The following is a 23952-nucleotide window of genomic DNA, read 5'->3' on the forward strand; positions in this document are numbered from 1 at the left end:
AAAATTATTTCCCAATGGCCTTTTCTTCCTCAGATGCCCTACGGTAACTCTGCAAAAGTTTAATATTTGTGGGAGAGATGATTCCAAGAGTTGGTGTAAATTCAAACTGATGTCTTGAATATGGAAATTTTGACTCCAAAACATGTTGTTGTGGTCTTTGTAGAGATACACTGCATTTCATCGGTTCCTCTGTCCCTAAAATAATGGGGTGGGTGGGTGTAGAAAGACCAACACTTTCCACCCATAGCTGTGAAGGGCTTCAAGCAGCACCACTGAGAGATCTTGCTGCATGTTCTCTGGAGTGTGGGCACAGATGTTCAACTTCCACCCAGAAAACCAGCGAGTTGGAAGGGCTATTCTAGTAGAGCACAGAGAAGGCAGGGGCTATGAGAGTGTGGCCCTTGGATCTGATATGGGAGGGAGACAGGGCCCAGAGCTGCTCAGAGACTGCCCAGAAGGAATGCTTAGAAAGGGGCAGACCAGAGAGGATCCAAGAGGAGCAAATGCTGGGAAACCAAGGGCCTCACAGAGAAGCCTCCAGGAGAGAAATGGTTCCTAACAGAAGTTAGATAACTAGAGGAGGGAAGCACTGGGAGAAAGAGGGTGAGAAAGAAAAGCAGCTAAGAAAGGGAGCAGTTTCTGCCTGGGTCAGCGATTCAAGTTTTAATTATTTTCTGTGGCTGAACAGTTTTACTAAATGACATGATATTTTCCTTGCTATTTAAAATCACTATAGGACTTTGCATTACCTATGAACAATTGGAAGATATGCTGCATTCAGTAACACAGAGAAAGCTTCCTTGTAGAGTGTTTTTTGTTTATTTGTTTCTATTTTGTTTTTGTTTTTCTTTATGAGAGGTAGAAAAGGAGATAGAGAGCATTTTGAAAGGTTCCTCTACATCATGACCCTCCTGCCCCAGCTTCTCTATTAGCTAGGATTATAGGTGTATAACATTGTGTCTAGTATGTTCAGGTTGGCCCAATCTGGGAAATGAACCCAGGCCTCCAATGCAGCTTTCAGCCTTCCACATAGTGGTGATGTCTGTGTGCTACCACAGCTGGGGCTCATAAAATGCTTTTTAAAGGGACAGTGGAACTATGAACCCAAAGTGTTTTTATGATTATGCATCATGCAAGCTGCTTACCCAATGTGTTATATTAAAAAGAATCAGTTCTGGTGGCCAGATGGTGGTGCAGTGGTTAACACAACTGAATTTACATGGGGGATGTTCTGGTTTATGTCCCCAGGCATCCCGCTGTACATAGAGCATACATACACATTCCTGTGATCTGAGCTGGCTGTGACTAGGCCGGATTACAGAATGAAAACCCTGTTAAGGATGCCTCTCTCTCGCTCTCTATTTCTTTGTTTCACTCATGAAATAAATAAACTTAAAAGTAAGAAGAATCGGCTTTGTACATGATGCCAGAGGCCCAGAAACCAAAGTCTATGCAGAGAAGGAAGACTCCCATGGGTACTTATCTGAGAGTTGTGGCATGATTCACCCTTTGGGACTGAAAACCCCATGAGGGATGACATCCCATGCAACACGAGGGTGAAAACAATCTTAGAGCAGTGGGTTTGGGTAGATGCCAGCAGCAGTGTGCAGCACTTCTCTGCTTCCTAAGTCCTCACATATTTATAAGTTACAGGTGAGAGAGAGGGTGTCAGGAATGAAAATTCTAGGAGTCTGCAAATGCATGAATCACAGACAAGAACTTGGTCATATTCTGTCAAAGGCTGTTTTCTAATGGTATACTGAAGAGGCTAGATCATGATCCAGTATTTAGCTGATAGTCTATTAACAAGCCACTCTCTCTAGACTCATTAATAATGATTTTTTTTTTAAAGTCTATCTTTTGCTTAGGGTATGCAAAGGCATGCACCACTTATTCCTCTCCTTTTTTTTCTGAACACTCTAGAGTTGATTTCAGATGATTCTCTGTGCCCGACTCATTGATTTCTCTTTCATGTAGTGTCCATGTAGCATCCACTACCGTTACTAAATTGCCTTAGTATGCCTCCACAGTTCTGCAGCACAACTTCTCAGGCAAACAGAAGTCATTCGTGTATTGGATTTGGTTAATTCAGAAAGATTTTGCATGTTTTAAGTTCAACACCTTTTTCTGTTCTTTTCTTATTTCTCTTTCATATTCTGAACCTCAAATTATGTCTGAGTTGGTTGATTCACCTATACAGTTACAACATTCAAGCTCTTTTGCTCTCGATGAATATATACATTAGGCTAGGGTTTTGGCTCTAATTAACATAAAGATGTACAAACTACTTAACAATGGACAATATATCACTTTCTGCCTCATAACTCACAGAAAAAGGGATTTCTTATTTTGTTCTCACCTGGCAATGAATACTTATCCAGTTCAGATGTTTGTACAAAATGGTTTCCAAGAAACTTTAACTTAGACTTGAGAGTTCCCATTAGGGTTTATCTCTTAGTTACCTACTTGTGAAATATTTTAGGTTTTTAGTATTTTAGTTGTAATATTACCCCATTATTTAACTTTTAAAAACTTATAAGCCATAGGTCCATGAATTAACTTTTAAAGAGCAAACACTGAAATATAAGCCACTCAGAACCAGCTCAGGGAAATAAGAGGTACATAAAATTATTTGTTGAATTAATTAACGAATAGTTTCTACACAAAAAGCAGTAAATAATTGTTGGCTAAATGATGCTTCTTTTCTTTACAAACAAGAAAAGAGAAGTAGGTGGGGTCTTCAAAAAGTTTATGGAAAGTGCAGATTATGAAAAACCAATGCATGGATTTCCCATTTTTTTTTTTGCACCAATATTAACTTGTACTTTAATTCCAGTTTTCTAGAAAGTTTTTGAAGTTGCCTTGTACAGTAGAAGTGTAAGTTTGAGAGATTTTGTATTTTATCTCAAAAAATCCAATAATAAACAAAATGAACCTTACAAAAGACTTTTTAGATTTGTAACCTGAATTAACTTCTTTGTAACAAAAACTGAAATGTTATTGTTTTCCTCAAAGACGATTTAAGGGGGATAGATTCTCATAGGCAATACAGAAAAGCAGCCCACTTTCATGCACTGAAACCAAGAATTAGATGCAAGCAACCACTCTTATAATATGAGCCAATTAGAAAGGGCCATGGGACTCTTTCTTTCCTGCTCTCGTTTCCTCTTCTTAGGAACAATGACCTTTGGTTTTCTGTATGTCGAAGTGCAAGCACCTATCCTAAAGCTTGATACCCTAATGTAATGGGTATTATGTTAAAAAAATGTCATAGACAGTTGGTAAAGGACAACAGAGACACATCATGGTTCTATTTGGCCAGATGATACAATCAACGTTCACTTGCCTCTTTCACGGAAACCCAGATAATGTATGATGAAACAATTTTGATGATATGCAGCTCCAAAATCCACCACATGAACACCTGCAGCTTGTGAAAATACTCCAGGAACTTTAAGAAGAGCACAGTGAGGCGGTCTATTACCAGATGCCATTTATTCCTTAAATCTGCAAAATAGTAAATACAACAAAGGTCATATATTTTTTGTCATTATTATTTAAAGCATGTCTTGTAACTTTCATATTGGAATGAGAAGCTGCAACATAACTAAAGTGAATAAATTCTAAAAATACCGAAATCTGGAGGAAAGGTGGCCTAAGAATCCCATATTATGATGATGACGCAGATGTCCTACACCAAGACTCTGAGGAACAGAGTTGCTTCTATCCACCTTATAATTAAACTGGCATAAAGAAGAATTTTGACTTTAGTTACTCTTTTTTAAGTTTGTTTGCTTATTCCTTCTAAGAAAGAGCAAGAGAGAAGCACCCCAACAGGGTCTTCATACTGTTCTCCACCCCCAGTCTCAGCCAGTCCAGATCACACACACAGTCCACATGTTCTGAGAGATCTCGGAATGCAAACCTAGGATCTTTCCCAGTGCAGTCAGTTGTCTTAATGTTGCAACATCAGCTAGCCCTAACTTCACTTACTCTTAATACCATGCTAGAATTTTCTACTTTTCTGGGAATATTAAGGAAAATGAGTTTTCTCCAAATTACATGTTTCTTGCAAATAGCCAGTTTCTCTGGGCAGGGCTTGAAGCTCTCTCATCTTTCTGGAAGAGCAAGCCAGTCAGAAGGCTGTCACTAGCACAGATAGTCTGCTTCTCATCTGAACGAGTAGTGAACACTGAGTATCAGAGTGACCTAGCCCATGGTTTCATGAAGTGGAGCCAGATTCATTTTAATCATAATTTTTAATCAAATTATTTTATCCTTTTTATTTTATGCTAGTCACAGGGGCCAAGCTTCTCATTTAGAATGACTGAAATGGTTAATCTGACTGAAAGTCACAAAAGGAGAGTCTTGTATTATTGGCATGTTACTATATCTGCAGACAAAAGTTCACAAGTCCAAGCAGATAAGGCCTAAGTATCTTTTTTTTCATTTTAACTTACTGGACGGGATGTGTGCTCACTAGAGAGACAAAGAGAAAAGGCAAAAGTAGTCCCCAATGGGGACTGGTCATGTTGAAATGCCCTCTCCTCCATCTACCCACCCTGCTAGGATTTTGTGTACTCACACAAATGTGCCTAGCAGGTTTTTTATCATAAGCTACTGTTCCCTCCATCCTTTTCTTGTACAGGGTCTCACTATAATCCAATTCTCCTGCTTCGAGCTTCCCAAGAAGCTGGAACGATAAACATGTGATATCACATCCAGCTGAGACTTAATCCAGACCTCCCTGTAGCCTCTTCCCACTGAGCAGCATCTACCAGAACATGGTACCATGACTAGGTCTAGAATGTGTTCTTAATTATTGGGTTCTAGGAAAGCCTAGAATTTTTTTTTTTTTTGAGAATGTGTTTGTAAAGGTATTATCTAGGACTTTCAGAAATTCTGCACAGTAGCCTGAAACTAAGATTCAAATTGCATATATGGGATCCAGGTGCTTTAAGCACCAGGCCATGGAACTGACCCAACCAAAGAGTCTTTCTAAGTAGAAAGACTTTATCTGGTCTTGGAAGTTTTAACAGGATACTTGGTTCTGAAAGGTTAAGTAAGATTTTAGTTATTGTGAAAAATGCTTATTTATGGAGCAATTCAGATGATAATCAATATAAAGGTTTAGGTAAAAAAAAATGAGCATGATTCAGAGTTATAGATCACAAGCACATGAAAAAGTGAGAGACCAAGGTTAAGTAAAATTTTTGGTGAGACATTATTAGCAAAGTTTGAGACCCACCTTAAAGTATTATAATAAAATCCTAGTCTTAGTTAATTGGTCTCATAAGGCTGGGCTCTCCCCTTTACACTGAAAACACACCCCTCTCAGATATGGAGATGGCATTTCTGGGTCTCTGAGATGAGTGAGAGACGGGGACGACATCTGGGGGGTGCTTGCCTTTGGGAGGGATTCTCCACCTCATGCTGCCTTTTTATTGTCTACTTTCGTAAGGCACAGAGGGCCAGAAAAGACAAGTATAACACCTTAACTTGGCAACCTCAGCCCATCATTCTCAGGTCTGTGCTACCTGGTTTTCCCATGCTTTCTGGGAACTGCTGAATAGACTAAACTCTCTGCTTCTTATATTCTCTGTATGACACTTTTTGATCACTAAAGCTATTTAGTTCTTAGCTGTTCTGTGAAAGCATTAGTTCAGTCTTGGAAGAAAAATAGGAAAAAAGAGCCTAAAGAATAAAAAGGGGAAAAAAATCCTAAAATAATAATGATGACACATCTCTAGGTGTTTGCCTGAAATGATCATTATCTGATTACTCATTTTCTCCTCCAGTTCCCATGTACTTAGCATCATGACTAGAAATATTCTCGCCTCCCTCCTTTTCCTGCATAAGGTCTTGCTATAATCCAATTCTCCTGCTTTGAGCTTCCCAAGAAGCTGGGATGATAAACATGTGCCATCACATCCAGCTAGGACTTAATACAGACCTCCACGTGACCTCTGCTCAGTGAGCCGCACCAACCAACACATGGTGCCATGACCAGGCCTAGAATGTGTTCTTAATTATTGGGTTTCTGGGAAAGCCTAGAATTTTTTTTTTTTTTGATTGTGTTTGTAAAGGTCATGTCTAGGACTTTCAGAAATTCTGCACAGTGGCCTGTTTTTGCTTCTGGTAGGAAATGATCCTATGAGAGATTTCTGACTAAGAGATGGTTAGAGCTACATCCCCTTAAGTGTCTCCACGAAGCACTGCTAATTAGTTGGAAATCGATAACCAACCATCTTGCTCTTCCACTCAGTCAGACTAAGGGAATTACTGGAGACATTAGAACAGGAATATTATAACTCCAACAGCCAACTCCAAGCCCATAACCTGCTCCAAAATAAAAAATAAAAAATAAATCCAACTTTTATTTTACTTACTGGAGCACTCTATTTTATTTTAAAAGTTCGTGGAAATGCATATAATGAAAAAACTATGGATTTCAAAACTGTTTCCAATAAAGTAAACTCATACTTTAGTTTCATTTTCCCATGAACCTTCAAAATTTCCTGTGTCCTTTTTGAAGTGAGTCATTCTTTCATTTGCTCAGCCTGGTATGCAGGACATTCTGAGCAGTGGCTGGGAGTTGGCTGATTGATTACCTGATGTCTCTTCTTCCTCCTCTGATTCCTCCTCTTCCTCTTCATCCTCCTCGGACTCCTCGCTGTCTTTCCCAGGTTCTCCATTCTCATCTTTTTCAGAGCATCCCTCTGACTTCTCCCCAGACTCAGTCAACTTCTTCACCTCTGGCTTTTCTAAGCTGGCACTAAGATTCATCATGGTGAGGTCTGGAAGGCTTCCCTCAGGGTGGGCCAACCTGTTGGCAGAGAGAGACTGAGTCAGAAGAGGAAGACATGTTGAAAGAGATCTGAGTGAGGGGCAAGTAAAAGGAGGATAAACAAAAACAAAAATCAGTGCATGTTCAAAGACCTTGCAATGTGGGTGTTAGCATCTTGACACTTTCTGTTTGTTTTAAGTTCTTTGTAAAAACAAACTGTCAACTCGGTTAGGTTTTGTTAGCTTTTCTAATTCAGGGTCTAGTGATTAGTCAGTAATGAGAGCTATCAACACCTAAACTTGACATTTTTCCTGGAGGAGAAAATGGTCAGAGTTTAGGATGTAGAAGCATGAAATGGCATCGTGTAGAGCAAGCATTTCATGGCCTCACAGGGGGACTTACTCATTTTGGTGGATTGGTAATTTTTTCTTGATGCTGCTCAAAGTAATTGAAATAGAAAGGAAAAAAAGGAGATGAGAACAGAAGAATTATAAGGAATGTCAGAGATCACATATCATGCTACATATCATCCACTATTGCATTCCTGTAGGCCAGTTGCAGTAATGTCCTAATGCCAAGAGCATTCCAGGTTGGCACCAATAGCGTGCTTTTGCTATGAACTCTAGGCTTGGCAACTGACCTGAGAGTGGACAGGGTGCGGGTTTTTAAATAAGAGAACATACAGACTACTGAGGCAAAGTATATCATGCTTTTTTAGTAACGCAACAAGCCATCCCGCAAGAATCAAGTCATTCACATTTCTTTTGGTAAGTTTTTAGAAATTCCTAAATAACTTGTGCTCTTAGTCAACCTTTGCCCACTCATCCCATTCTACCATCAGTGAACGCATATGCTGTAGAAGCTAAATGCTTTCAGGAGTAGGGTGGACATCTGCCTCTCCTCCTGTCTGAGGGTTACTGATGCAAACTGTTCACTGCCAGCAAGGAAAAGGCTGAGGGGGAACCTCAGCCAGAGGCCAACACAGGGAAAGGGCTTCACTGAGCCGAACAGCAACTGGGATGTGGCCATTTGTTTCACAGTAGACTGTGATGATCATGATTCTTCTCCTACTTAAAAAAGAAAAAAATCTATGTATTTTTATATTTATGTTTAAATTAATGTTTATTTATTTGTTCATCTTTTTTTACTGACATATAATAATGCACCTATTTGTGGGATATAATGTGATTTTTCAGTTGAAAAATACGATGTGTATTGATCGGATCAGGACAATTAGTATTTATACTGAGTTAATTTTTTTTAAGAGAAATTTTTGCTAGAGAGTGTGTGTGCTAGCTGGAGAGATAGAGAGAAACAGAAAGACAGAAAAAGTGAAATTACTCCCTGGGGGGATGGCCATGTCATAATCTCTTCTCCTCCATTCCCCTCTTAGGGTTTTGGGCATGCACACACATGTGCCCAACATGAGTTTCAAGCTGCCAGGTCCAGGACTTGAACTGCAGTTGACCATGTGGGAGTCCAGCACCCCAACCACCACACCATGATCTGGCCCCTGAATTAATGTTTTAATAAACACTTGTGGGCAATAAAGTCGTATTAGAAAAACAGTCTTCAGGAAATATTGGTAGTCTTCTCCATGTGTAACAATTAATAAATTTCAGATGGTTATAATAGGATGGGCAATTAATAATGTTACTCTAGCTATATAATTGTGGGCTCTGATAAGTTAATAGACTTCTCTGGAATTTAATAAATTTTCTATAAAATAAAGAAATTTGTCTAGAAGGAATTCAAGTTTCAACTTGCAGATTTTATATTTGGAAACATTACTATCATTTTGGGAAACTTCCATAATGAATCTACATTGTCCTCAGACTTTTAGAGAGGTTATCACTCAAAAGGAAACTCAGAGGCCAATACGAGGAAAGGGCTTTTGAGTGCCAAGCAGGTAAATTATAGTACAAAAAACACAAATTATTAATTTAATGCAGAAAGAGCACTCAAGGATAGCTCCACATCAGTGGAAGGAATTATGCTGACATAGTACTTTCTTATTTTATTAAACTGAGTAGCTCACCATCCTGACTTCAGGAATATTAACTATTCTTGAAACTGAAATGCCATATCTTTGGAGCCGGCAGGTCGTGTGGAGGGTAAATATGCTGCACTCCCACATGGCCAACCACAGTCCAAGCCCTGGGCCTAGCAGTTTGCTTTCTCACTTTCTCTCTCTCTCTCTGTCCCTTTCTGGTCAAATTAAAAAATAAATTAAAAAAATTAAAATAAATAAAGTTAAGTACAGTTAAGAAAGAAAGAAAGAAATACTATATCTTCTACACCAGCACTACACATCACCTCTCAGGGTATATATTTGCTGTTCATGTTTGTCAGAACTTTAAGAACATGTTCGATATTATTCAGTGTGGAAGCAGCCAGGTGCTACACAATGACAATCTGTATTTGTGTTCTTCGGCATTGCTGCAGGACTGCATTTGATAAGTGAGGAGATACCTTTCATTGGGACAAGGACTTTGGCAGTGTTACAGTACAAGTGTGACTAACTCAGGATCTGTCTCAAACGTCTACATTAACACTGCTACAAATTCAGACTGACAAGCAAGTTTCTAATAAAAAGTGCTGAAACTCGATACAGACTTCAGTTGCTATCATGCCTACACAGCAAAACATCCTCAAACAACAATGCCCTCAATCTGCTGGGCCACAGGCAGGACATGCTGGGGGGAGTCTGCTGACTGGAAGAATCAGAAGAAATCAGAGAAAGCCTTTTGGAAGTAGGTTCAGAGATCTACCTCTAGAAATTTGTAACAGTCTACAAGAGACCTGAGATCAGACAGAGCTGAGGATAGACGGGAAGTGAAGCTTTGCATCTAAGATTGCTCGTTTCCCTGCGACCTGATTCTTAAGCAGAAATAGGGCACAGAACACCCAGAAACTCTCTAACTAGAGATAGTCTAACCTCATAAGCTTGTAATGGACGTCAAAAAAAAAAGAAAAGAGGGAACTCATATATCAGGCTGTCACTGACTAGTCTAGAAATTTGTTCATTGAGAAATTGCAGTGAGCTGTATTTTGTATTATATAATACATTCATGAAAATTTGCATGCATAAAACATGTATAGATTGGAGCCAGTAGGGGCTGTAGTGGTTAAGGAGCTGGATTCCCACATGGCCGATCATAGTTGAAGTCCTGGACTACAGCTTGAAAAGGCATGTGTGCGTATGCACGCTGAATACCAGGAGGAGAGTAGAGGAGAAAAGATTGTGGTGTGGCCATCCTCCCAGGAGGTGATTTCTCACTTTCCTCTCTCTGTCTCTCTCTGGCGAGTGCATGTGCCCTATGGCAAAGACAAAACAAAACAAAAAAGTATAGGTGAAAATATTTTAAATACATAAGCTTACTGTATTATAAACACACCTGTGTGACTCCTTCCATTTTTCTCTTACTTTTTCACTTCTATCATAGCATTTTTGGAAGACAATAGTGAAGAATGTTAAAAGCATGGTTTTAGAATCAGAGAGACTTGGCTTCAAACCTCAGCCAGGCAACTTACTAGCTGAGTGACATGGCAAAACTTCTTAACCTGTCTTTAAGTCTCAGTTTTCTAATCTGTGAAATGATAATAAAAATGCCTACTTTATAGGATGTTGTGAAAATCAAAGTGGCTTCTGCTAATAGTTAGCAGATTGTTTTGCTACTCATGGAAAAAATGTAAAGTAAGAAACCCTCTTCTAATGATAGGTTTTCATATGCTATATATTTTGATGATCTATACTATAAATTCATCCTAGTGAAAAGACAGAATTAGAAATATGTTTGTGTGAAGGACCACATAGTGATGGACAGTACGGAAGTTACCAAACCTAGACTATAATTCTGTCACCAATACATTCTTTAACAGAATTTAAGTATGTCTTAAAAAGACCATTCAGGGGACCAGCAGATGGCATAATGGTTATATCCCTGGAATCCCACATAGTCGACTGTGGTTTGAGTCCCAGATCTGGCAGCTTAAAACTCATGCTGGGTGCGTGTGCGTGTGTGCCCAAAATCCCAAGAGGAGAATGGAGGAGAAGGGATTGAGGCATGACCATCCCTGCTGGGGGATGACTTCTCACTTTCTCTCTGTCAGTTTGGTGAGCACATGCGCCCTATGGCAAAAATTACTCCCTCTCAGAAAAATAAAAAACAGAAAACATTCAGAAGAAAAAGTGCAATCATTTCTTCCTTGGAAATCTGTCTCCTAATAGTCTATCTACTCTGTTCTCTGAATATAACCTCTGACCATTGTATACACTCTGTAGTTATTTGCTTGGATAAATGTGAATTTAGAGGCAGATGAGCCGCAGTTTGCTAGAACAAACAATTCTATCAGCTCTCACAAAGCCTCCGTACTTTAATTCAGCTTCTCACCTCCATAGCAAATAATATTAAAATTAGAATAAATTTAAAAATTAGGATCTTGATTTTTCCATAAACTAAATAAAAATTACACTCTAGTAAAAATGTTCCCTGAAACTTGAGACTAAGAACTTACAATGCTAATTAGCTGATGATCACGTAAAGGATTTTTCCTCTAGGACTCTAAGTAGACATGGTCTGAACTGACTGGATTCTCAGAAAAGCCCTCTCCTCCACTTCCCTAAGTCACACCATTTTGTGCACTTTTCCATAGGATGTTTGTGTTTGTTTGTTTGTTTTCTCTTTGCTTTATCTTTATGGATATCTGTGTTTCCTTGCTTTTATTATATCTCGGGATTGGGTTCTAACCATCTTACTGAATAATTCTGAAGTTAAGCGGTCCTCTGCTTTTGCATTCTAACAAAGCAGATGACATGACAGTTATCTATTTGTCCATCCTGTGCTTCCACAGCTATGTACAGTCTTCAATGCGTACGTCTCTCCATCTGTATCTGCATTAGTTCATCTAAGTAAGTGTTCTAGGGACTCTAAAAGGCATACACTCTTACTCTCTTCACACCTTTCAAAATGTAGTATTGTGCTTGGGGTATGCTGTAATGCACTGAAGCTGGAATGAAGAAATTCTGTGCTGGGGAGGAGAGGCATTCTTATTTGAAACAAAGAAACTCAGTGACATAAAGAGGGAGTTGCGGAGGCTTAATTTTGAACTTGGACTTGATTTGGAAAAGCTACATATTAAGCTAGCTTCTATTAAAGAAAATAGAAATGTGGGACCAGCAGGTGGCGTGGTGGTTAAGGTGCTGGACACTCCCGCATGGCTGACCAGGGTTTGAGTCCTGAATCTGGTGGCTTGCTTTCTCATTTCTTCTCTCTCTCACTCTCACCCTCTGTCTCTCTCTGGTCAAACTAAAAAATAAAAAATAAACAAATGAATAAAATAAAATAAAATAAAAAATTATTTTAAAAAAAGAAAATAGAAATTCTACTGTTGTAAAATTCTTTAGTGTAAATGCCATTTTAAAAAATTATTTTAATTTGTAGCATGTGGTATATAAACTTCACTTACACCATTCATTAGACTATTAGAAAAATGTCTTGCAAATTTGTAGTGTTACATATATGTAAAGTAGAACATTATACTACTTAAAATAAATCATTTTCTAGAATTCGAAAGCACTTTTAGAAGATAGTACTCACATATTAACAACTGATTTTATAAATTTAATATCACATCTTAAACATGTGAGATGGTGATTTTTCCAAATAAATCTATTAAGTGAAATTAGAGATAATAACTCTACTTCTTGTATATATGAACATTGTTCCTGTTAAAATATTTTAATTTATACTAGGAGCAAGGGTGGGGACCTTAAAAAAGTTCATGTAAAATGGAAAATGCATATTATGAGAAAGTTATGCATGGATTTCAAAATTTTTGGCAACAAAATGAACTTATACTTTAATTCTATTTTCCACAAACTATTTGAAAATTCCTCATAATGTTTACAAGAGTGTTTGGAACTTCGCTGCAATTACTCATATTATTAAACGTTTATCAAAGGGATCCTTTGTCCTCAACACCTCTCTTATCTCATACCTTGTAAGGTAATATCTAAATTTTAATCAATCCCAAAGTGGAATTGTGTATGCCTCCTCTTTCAGTTAAGAATTAACATCTATAAACACATTTTTCTCCTTATAAAATAAATTGGGTATAAAGAAATATGTGAGAAAGGAAGCTTATTTGCTTTATGAAAGGATTCACTTGAATGTTCAAATGAACAGAACAGAAGGCTCTACTGATAATTGGGCACACTTTATGTACATATGTAAAATTACACATTTTTCAGAAGCATGTTGTAAGGTGGGAGAGAGATTTGTTTGATACTGCTCGGGAATAGCTCTGGCATCTCTTTAAATCTCTTAATGTTAACATTGTTAACATGTTAACATGTTAATATTTCTTAAATGTTAACATTCATATAAAAATGAGAGATTTCACTCAAAAGAAGATAATGGTAGAGTTGGAATGTTTCAAGTTTTTAAGGACTTTGGATGACCTTGAGTCTGAATTCCTGAATAAAGTCTTTGGCCTTGTGATTTGGGGAAACTGGTATAGGCTTCCTCTTGGGAGAAGTCTGGACTATCAGGATCAGGAATCCTATCAGTTGTTGCTGATGGACCTCATCCGACCACCTCCTGCCTTCCTTCGCATTTCAGCCATTTCCTCATAGAGCAAATGTTAGATACAATGATAAATAAACAGGTAGAGAGTTGTACCTTATGTTTGGAGAAATTATATTTAAATAGTTGCTTAAGATTTCTAGCCAGAGTCTGTTTCTTAATTCTCTACCTATCAGCTAAAAACTAAAGGTGGACTTTCATCTTTCAGGCTGTCAACAAAACTGGCCCCCAAGAGAGACCAGCCAGCCAGATCCCATACCCTCTTCTTCAGCATTCTACATAGTGACCTGCACATTTTCTACACTTGTTTCCTAGAAGTTCTTCCTCCTAGGGTTTGTCGTATGGTCACCTTCCTTAGGATTTAACCAAAGAGAAAAGCAAATGAAATAAGGATGAACAAATCTTCTGAAGGGTTATTTTGTAAATTGGATTTATTTCAAGATGCATGTTTCTATTAACTACAATAACTTACTAGGGTTATTACTGATGACTTAAATATATAAGGATGAATCTTTCAATTCACTTACTTAATAAAGCAAGAATTGTTTCAGGAATTTAGATCCCAAAGGATCTTTTCTCTGTAGTCTTTGAGGCACTTTGAGGATAACTCCTTGCACAACACTTAATAAAGCTTGCTTTTCATGATGTATAGACATTGTGTGTTTTATCTCCCCAGCTGGGTAATATGCATCCTGAGGTAGAGTCATGCAGTGTCTCTTTGCATCTTTTGTAGTATGCAGACATATTGTGAAACCCATGATGTGATCAGCCTTCTTTCAATAATATGCTGATCCTTCAAGTGGAGATATAGTTGAAAAAATTGATGTTTTTAAAACTATACATGGTTGTGGACCTTTTTATTTCATTCATTAAAAAAAAAATCTATTGATGAGACCAGCAGATGGCATAATGGCTATGTTGCTGGATTCCCATGTAGTTGACCATAGTTCGAGTACTAGACACAGTGCCTTAACTCACTCAAAATCCTGAGAAGAGAATGGAGGAGAAGGCATGTGGTGTGGCCGTCCCCCCTGGGGATGATTTCTCTCTGTCTCTCTTCTCTCCAGCAAGTGCACCCTATTGCCAAAACCTCTCTTATAAAAAATCTACTGACTATCGACTAATAGGTAAGGCCCTGGAGACATCTTGTGAATTATACAGGGAGTCTAGGCCTGGGAAGCTTATGACTCTAGCAGAGGAGATAAACAAATTGCAGAGAGCGGACTGGAAGGCATGTGTCAGGAGAGCAGCAGTAATAAGGTGCCGTGGGGATTCAGAGGAAGGGCAGATGACTTTCAGCAGGGATGTCGGCATTTATGGGAGGGTCTGTGGAGGAGGTGGTTCTTGAGCTGAGCTCTGAATTGTGTGTTTAAGAGAGAAATGAGCTCTCAGGAAAGCCTAGCTTTGAACTACTTCTACCAAAACAGGAAATAAAGGGGACGTAAGTTTGAACCAAGATCAAAGGCTGAGCATCAGCTGAAGACCCTCGACCACCTCCACATCCACGCACAGCACCATTCAGTAGAAACACCAAATGGTTCGATTTGCAAAATACATCCACGAGCATACCTGAAGACCGTCGGACACTCTCAGATGACATAACTTTTCATTTACAAGCAGTAAAGAGTTTAACACACCAAGAATAGCTTTTAACAAAGGTAAGAGAGAAAACATTGAAGTACCCACCTATTTATTATTAGATATACGCGACCATTGACTTTGGCATGGCTACGAGGTGAGAGATGGAAGCACAAGGATGCAATGGGACACAGGTTGGAGAGAGAAAGAGGAGACTGTTAGACAGAGATGAATGAAGTAGACTGTCTCAAGCTTCCTACCATCAGGTGAATCATCATCCACACAGGTGTCACGACTGAAGCGTCTAGGCAGCAAGATTCAGTAGCAACGTGAAATCAGTCATACTCAGGAAAAACACGTGACGATAATGTCTCCCCATTTTCCTCATCCCTCCCCCATTTATTCAAAATGTTTAATATTTAAATTTCTCAAGGTACATTCTATCAAAGGAAATATAATCTAAAATAATTTTTGTTCCTTCCCCAGAATTAAAAAGAAAAATGAAACCCTACTTAGTAATCATATTCAACATGTTATTATTTTCCAAGGTTGTCTAAAACTGAAGTTATACACATATTTCCTCAAACAAATCGTAGGCAAATTAAAGTGATATAAAAGTCATTAATATTTGAATAGGTCTTAGGAAACTTATTAATCACATATTTAGAAATAAATATAATTATGTTGTAATGTTACATATTATTAAGAGACATGAAATGATATTACTGAGACTTCTTACTTAGATATAATAACAGTTTCTCCTGTGTATATTATCAAACTTTTTTATAATGCTAACTGTGAAATTCTGTAAGGCTAAACACAGTAAATTCTGTTTCATACACAGGTGACATTTGCCTATATTACATATGTGTATCATATATTACACATACATACAGACACAAATGGACCAAATAAAAAGAATTGTTGTATAGTTATAGGAGCAATAGTAGTTAAATTAGTTTAATGAATACAGTGAATTGATTATTTCTGATTTGTGGGGCATGATCATAAAGCATGCATTAGGAGTTGGGAACAGAGCAAACAAGGTATGATAGATAGTCCTAACTCTGGGAATATTTCTAATTCTAGCAAGTTTTTGGTCACTGAAGACCAAATTGGCGGGGGGGGACTATGAGGTGGGGCCAGCAGAGAAGGTGCTGGACTCCCACATGGACAACTACGGTTTGAGTCCTGGAAACGGCAGGCTTAAAATCACACCAGGTGCATGCGTGTGTGTGCCCAAAATCTCAGGAAGAGAACGGAAGTAAAAGGATTGTGTTGTGGCCATCTTCTGTGTCAGATGACTTCTTAGTTTTCCTCTCACTGTCTCTTTCTGTTTCTCTCCTCTCTGAGAGTGCATGCACCCTATGGATAAAACCTTGGGAGGAAAATAAAAAAGCTCTGGTGAGCTCACATGCCCCTAAAACCTTGGGAAAAAAATAAAAAAGCTCTGGTGAGCTCACATGCCCTATGACAAATAAAATTAATGATAGTAATAATAAATAAAATTAAATAAATATTTCTTTTTAAAAAAGAATTTTCTTGGGACCAGCAGTTAGTGTAATGACTATGTCGCTGGACTCACATGTAGTCAACCACGGTTTGCATCCCAGACCGGGTGGCTTAAGACTCACGCTGGGCGTGTGTGCGTGCATGCCCAAGATTCCGAGAGGAGTAGGGAGAAGGGATTGCAGCGTGACCATCCCCCCTGGGGAGTGATTTCTCGCTTTCTGTCTCTCTGTCTCTGTCTGGGGAGCGTACGTGCCCTATAGCAAAAAAGTAGTGAAGGGCTACTACAACTGTAACTGCTGAGGATACAGATAGTACATGCACATCTTGATGTGGCTATAGTCCCTCCCTAGAACCTGCATCATTAAAAACTGCCATAGATACTTAAAGGGACTTGGTGGAACAAATTCTATTTCCACTTATATGAGGTCCAAAGCCTGGAATTCTTACAGGCTGTAAAACCTTTGCTGACCTGTATTGTCTTTTGCAAAACCATGTCCCTGGAAATCTCTATGTTTTGCAGTAAATGTGATTTATACTTCAATTTGGAAGCATAAAAGAAGACTCAGACACATGATGATAATAATAATGGCTGAAAATAAAGCTCCTACATACTGGAGGAAATTTTAGTGAAAAGAAAACAAAAATGGAAGGGAAAAAGGCATGTAGAAGAGAAAAAATATATAAAGGCATTATTAACAACATCAAGAATTACATCTCTTTCCCAAACATACAAATCTGTTCTGCTAACTAAAAGATTTTCTTAGGTTATGACTTTTAAATAAACAGTGAGGGTGTTTACTTATATAAAGTATATTACCTGTTCAGAGTTAAATATCACACACTAATTTTATCCACCAATATCATAAATAATGTCAAGAGAACTAGCAGATAATAATTTTTTTCTAATTATTTACAACTCTCACTTTCTAAAGCAGCCATTGATTTATGAATGTTTAAACTTAGGGTGATTCTTCCCTGCCTGAAAGGTTTCCTATGAATCATCTCCCTTATGAGTCCCTAGGCATCTCATAATTGCTTTAGTTTTCTAATATTTACCACTGAATTAAATAGGAGCTAGTTATGGAGCATATGAGCCACTGATTCTTCCTAGACCCTCCTGCCTGCTGGGGCATAGGGGGTAGGTAAGTTTTAGCTGAGCCTAACTACTTATGGTGGCAAGATGGTATAAGAAAGAATGACTGGTTGACATCTCTTGGCTCTGTTGGTTGGGAGTCAGTATGTCAATGAATAGAAAACACATCCTGTGAAGTAGCCAGATTAGCCAGATTCTGTGATTATTTGAGAACATATGACCAGCCTTTATACAAAATATACAGCACCAAGTCTAAACTATTTTTATTTGGACAACCACTCTGAATCTATTCATTTGGCTGTCAAGATTACATTGACATACTGACAGCCATCCTGAATATACTCCAGAACAGAAACTCAACATATTCTTGGGTTAGACAAAACACAAAGAAATACATCTGCTGGTCTTAAATAAAGATTGCAAAATGTTGTTCATCTTTAATAAAAGTATTTCAGAATTATCCATAATTTGACTTCCTACTACAGCAGAAAATAGAAAATTTGTATTGTATGTATGTAACAAAATCCTACTTCATCTTCTATTGATATGCTTTTTTTTTCCCCTTGAATTCAAAGAATTAAGGGGAATTCTCAACTGTGGACTCTGTGCACCCCTTATACAACCCTTTGCTCCTTCACTTGCTTAACAAGTGTTTTCCTAATAACTGAATCATAAGCTAAATATGAGGCACAGAGGAAAATCATTGTTAGCACTCATTAGAAGAACGTTTATAATTTCCCTCTGATGGAAGAGATTGAGAGATCTGCAATAACACACTGTGGTCTGAACAAACATGGACAGATAAAGAAATATCCCATCTGTTACTTAGAAACAATTCATTTTCACTGGTGAGGGGAAAAGCCCACTAAACTTCTTAAAGGAGACACTTCCTTGAATTTATGTACTTAAATATCATTCTAATCTATTGATTGTACATACTCTCCTTTTGCCAAGGTATTTTATTTCCCAAATGGAAGTGAACATTCTGCAATGATCTCTTGATATGGTCTCACAGTGACTTTATTGGTGGCCAGGCCAATAGAAAACACATCCTGTGAAGTAGCCAGATTAGCCAGATTCTGTGATTATTTGAAAACATATGACCAGCCTTGATACAAAATATACAGCACCAATTCTAAACTATTTTTATCTGGACAACCACTCTGAATCTATTCATTTGGCTGTCAAGATTACATTAACCAGTCCTAAGTCATCATTAATTGTTTCAGAAACTGTCATCAAATATCCTGCTTTTTATTTTCTCTTTCTCTTTTATCACCCTCAAGTGGATATTCATGGAAAGTTCAAGGTTGAAACTCTAACTTAGATAATTAGCTTTCAGCAAGGTGGTCAATCAAAGGTATGGCGTCAAGGCTGACTCCCTGATGACAAGAGGTGTTTTTCTTATCTGCTCACCTGTATATGGTGTTGTCTTCTTTGCTAGGAATAGAATTGAGGTCTGTGAGTTCCAGGAACCGGTCGTGGAAATAGTGAAGGTGTAAAATGCACACTAGCAGGAAGGAGGTTGGGATGAATATGCGAGTGAATAATTCGGCCACAGTAAACTGCTTTAAGCCAAGATCCTCAAGCCTGTAAAACAAAATGAAATAAAAGCAAGGACACTGGATCCACATGGCTGACCATGGTTTGAGTCCCAGACCCAGCAGCTTGAAAAATCACAAAAAATAAATAGATAAATAAGTAAACAAATGTTTTAGAAAGTGTAAGCACCTTCTTACACAATAAAGACAAATTTCTTCATCATAAACTACATCACAGCCTTTCAGGTATTTCATTTTTTTTTGTTACATCCCTCTTGCCCACACATTTCCATTTGGCTTTTGTTTCATCAAACCCAACTAATCTGCTTTTACAATGGTCAATAGCAATGTTGAGATTGTCAAATGCAGTGGCTATTTCTCTACCTTTATTAAATGCAACCTCTAGTCTTTTTCTAGTCACACATAAAAGTTGTACATATTTGTAGGATATGATGTAATTTATTTTTCAAAATAAAAACACGATGTGTAGTGACTAATTCAGGGTAATTAGTATACCCAACACCTCAGCCATTTGTCTGTGTTGGGAACATTCAAATTCCTTTTAGTTATTTTGAAATATATAGTAAGTTGTTTAACTATATTCTACTATGGTATTTTACAACCCTAAAAAATATTTCTCTTATCTATTCTGTAGTTTTGTTTGCATTAAGCATCACCCTCCTACTCATGACCCCCACCTCCATCTTTCCCAGTCTTGAGTAGTCATTTTTCATCCCTCTGCCTTTTTATAGGCTTGCTTTCTTTCTCTCTTTCTTTCCTTTTCTTTCTCTCTCTCTCTCTTTCTTTCTTTCTGTCTTCTCTCTTTTTTAAATTTCCACATATGAAGGAAAACATACGGCATTTCTCTTCCTGTGCCTAATTTTGCTTAAAATAGTGTTGTATTGGCTTGCCCATTTAACCTCAAATGGCAGAACTGCATTCTTTTTAATGACTGAATAGCAATCCATTGTATATATACCATACGTTCTTTTATCCATTTGTTGATAAACACTTAATCTCTAATCTCCTTTGAGACAATTCTGGTCTTGATACTATCACCATTTCCTGATGTCCCCTTCCATCTCTATCTCTTCACTTTCTGGCATATGGGATCAGCAGGTGGCATGGTGGTTGGGGCACTGAACACTCACACATGGCCAACCACAGTTCGAGTCCCAGACCTGGTCGCTTGCTTTTTCACTTTCCCTCTCTCTCTCTTTCTCTCTGGTCAAATTAACACAAATAAATGAATAAATAAAATTAAATACATAATTTTAAAAAGAAATATGTCCAAGACTCTGTTTTGAGTATCTGTTGTAGCTCTCTTCCTCCCTGAGATGATCTCATCTAGTCCATGAACCGATACCTCATCTATGCCAATGACTCAAATGTGTACATACAGCATAGCCTTCTGGGGGCTCTCACATTTACCATCTTTACTGGGTAGAATTTGCTTCAAAGTTATTTCATAATTAAACATTTTTTAAAACAGTATTCTTGATGTCTCTCTTTTTCTTAGCAGTGTTTTCTCTACCTTTCTGTCTCCATTCCAGAGTTTCTGGAGCAAAATTCAGAAATTAAGATGTCTCCCTGACCCTAAGATTTTTCCTTCATATTTCTCTGATCCACTTTTCTTTCGATGTCCTAAACATCCCAAATCTGGCACTGAACACTCACACATGGCCAACCACAGTTCGAGTCCCAGACCTGGTCGCTTGCTTTTTCACTTTCCCTCTCTCTCTCTTTCTCTCTGGTCAAATTAACACAAATAAATGAATAAATAAAATTAAATACATAATTTTAAAAAGAAATATGTCCAAGACTCTGTTTTGAGTATCTGTTGTAGCTCTCTTCCTCCCTGAGATGATCTCATCTAGTCCATGAACCGATACCTCATCTATGCCAATGACTCAAATGTGTACATACAGCATAGCCTTCTGGGGGCTCTCACATTTACCATCTTTACTGGGTAGAATTTGCTTCAAAGTTATTTCATAATTAAACATTTTTTAAAACAGTATTCTTGATGTCTCTCTTTTTCTTAGCAGTGTTTTCTCTACCTTTCTGTCTCCATTCCAGAGTTTCTGGAGCAAAATTCAGAAATTAAGATGTCTCCCTGACCCTAAGATTTTTCCTTCATATTTCTCTGATCCACTTTTCTTTCGATGTCCTAAACATCCCAAATCTGCCCACTTCTGTTATTCATCTCCACCACTAACTGTTCCAGGAAACACCATTCTTCTCAGAGGCCAACTGCCATTTAATGTTAACTGGTCTTGTTTTCTGTTAGTTAAGAGATCTTTAAAGACTTAAAAATTCTACCATGCGGCCCAGTCAAGATAGCATTCAAGATAGCATGTGTGGCAGATGTTGCTGCTTCACAGTCTAAGGCCACATGAGAGGCCCAGGTTGAATTCCTGGCCCATCCTTAAAGCCAGGTGCAGTGGTGTGCACTGACAGACCCAGTTTCCCAGCTGTTTGGGAAGCTGAGGAAGGAAGATCATGACTCAGTAAGATTCTGTCTTTTAAAAAAAAGAAAATTCTACCAAGAATAAAATGCAAATTATCACTACCTGCAAGTCATATACATCCCGGGTGCCTTGCTGAACTCTTCCACATCTTCTCTGTCCACTTCCTCTATTCCCAGCAGGTTAACCTTCCTTCAGCTTCTCATCCCAACCACACTGCATCTGCTCCAAACTCTGTCTTACCTCAGGGCCTTTGCATTTGCTGTTCTTTCTGACTGTATGCAACTCTGCCCGCTCAGTCCCTAACCCCCACACCTCTCCTAAGAAAAGCTCCTTCTTATCCTTCAGCTGGAGTTAAAATGATACCTCTCAGTGAAGGATACCCTGACCACTCCATTTCCAGATAGTTCCTTCAGTATTCACTATTTCAATCTGTTTATTGCCTTCAGAGATGTCACAATTTGTAAATAGCTTATTTACATCAGGTAGGGCTTTTGTTTGTCTTCTCTAATAGAATTAAGCTGTCTAGGTTTAGACTCAGTCTTGTTTTTTGTTATATTTTCAGGCATAGAATAGTACAGAAAGCATTAAAAAACTTTGTAGTATAAATCCCAAGATGTGCTAGCCTAGCTACATGGTGATCCTTTCCTTTTAAACTTTCTCCTTCTCCATTCAGATCTGTGCCCAACTCTGGTTGAAAGTCTAAATTTCAGACGTTTATAGAACCAAATTAGAAAAGGATAGAGCACTATTACTTGCACAAGAAAAACTATCATAATGATCATGAATCTATGAGTGCTTGCAGAAACTTCTTTCTCTATGGCAATAACTACTCCCTAGAATCTAAATGGCCAGAAACATGCTTGCGAGAAGGCTGCTGCCTTGTACTGAGTCCGTGAACCCACCTAGGAACTGAAGAACTGAACTTTGATTTAGAGAGCAGAAAGCATGACTAAGTACTAAGCAGTTATTTATTTTTTTACATGAAGCTCATATTAGAAAATTCCAGTTCATTAAAATGGGACTGAAAATTCACTTTGCAGACACTATTCCTAGAGCACCCACTGTGTTCCAGGCTCAGGGCTAAGTAGAGGGAGCACAAAGACTAAGTTCTAAGTGGACATGGGTGACATTGTGTCTACATAAAATCTTCCTCCAAAGTGTTTTTAACAATATGCATTCAAGTCTTTGTCTTGTCATTTGTATCTCCCATTGTATAGCAACATTGCTTACTTTTCTTTTTTCAATCCAGTCATATTTTGCCACAAGCCTGGGAAGTTTTCAAACTGATATGTATAAATAAAAATAAGCACCAGCATAGTGTAAATAACTACTGACATCCAAAAGTATTTCAGGATTCTTCTCCACCATTCATAGTGCACCTGTGAGTCAGATGAGAAAAAAAAATTATAGGAAAACTCACAAAAGTATTTGGTTTATTCAACTAAGATAAGTGATTATATCTAAAGGTGTTGAAATAAAGTCTACTTTTAGTATTTTTTTTTCTTTTTTGCATTCTGTTTGCAACATAGTTAGATATGGGTTGGAATACAGTTATGAGTGGCCACTGTGTCTTTGGGCGAGTTGCTGGACCTTATGAGCTTTAGTTTCCTCCTCCATAAATACCTACTTTGTAGAGATGGTATGAGGTTGAAATAGGTAATATACACAAGGTTCCCAGCATGATATCTGGTCTATAGAATGAACTCAAGGAAAGGCATGATTGCTTCTGTCATCATTGTGGTTATTATTAATGAGAAAAAAACAGCACCAGTTTTGAAATTCAAACTGGTACTGTGTGAGTGAAGTGTGAAACAGCCACAGAGAAGAGACATCTCTCTTTCCAATAATCTGTAGTCTTTGGAAAACATTTATCTTGATTTTTAAAAAGCATTCAAATGCTCATTTGTTTCTGTTGATGTCCTTTTAATTTAACATATAACATTCCCTTCTTATTGTGGTTGCTTTATTTGTTTTGTTGGTTACTTGCAATAATATTTTACTGTTACTCATGTTTCTATCATTGGGTTCCCATCTATCATCAGTTAAAACCAAGTTTCTAGAGAGGCTTACTCATTTTAATATAGTCTTCTATCAATTTTAATGAATGAAATACTAAAACAGTTGATGTCTTATAAATATACATGTCCATACACACGTGCACACATGTGCACAATCACATAAGATTTTCTGATTCAAGAACCTGAAATTCAAGTTACCTGGGAATCCTCCACTGTTTTATATTATCCGACAACTGCTCTTAAATTAATATTCAAAAATATAACTCAAATATATAGCTTGCTTTTTTTAAGCAGTAAATTTTGAAATACTATTTGGTTTTTTGAGAAGTTTTTGCTATAGGGCATGTGCGCGCGCCGGACAGACA

At 37.8% G+C, this 23952-nt stretch overlaps 1 protein-coding gene across 2 annotated transcripts in view; it reads right to left on the reverse strand.

Moving 5' to 3' along the window:
- The window catches only part of PIEZO2 (piezo type mechanosensitive ion channel component 2), a 514198-nt gene that overhangs the window by 98410 nt on the left and 391836 nt on the right, over nucleotides 1–23952 (reverse strand). For both annotated transcript variants that reach the window (XM_027766530.1, XM_027766529.1), the window contains exons 16-19: nucleotides 22800–22948; nucleotides 18974–19147; nucleotides 6612–6826; nucleotides 3347–3507 (exon numbers count right to left, since the gene is read on the reverse strand). In XM_027766530.1, coding sequence (XP_027622331.1) covers nucleotides 3347–3507; nucleotides 6612–6826; nucleotides 18974–19147; nucleotides 22800–22948 — 699 coding nt within the window. The remainder of the gene's footprint in view (nucleotides 1–3346; nucleotides 3508–6611; nucleotides 6827–18973; nucleotides 19148–22799; nucleotides 22949–23952) is intronic.

The sequence above is a fragment of the Tupaia chinensis genome, unplaced genomic scaffold (assembly GCF_000334495.1).
Source record: "Tupaia chinensis unplaced genomic scaffold, TupChi_1.0 Scaffold143584_1, whole genome shotgun sequence".
NCBI lineage: Eukaryota > Metazoa > Chordata > Mammalia > Scandentia > Tupaiidae > Tupaia > Tupaia belangeri.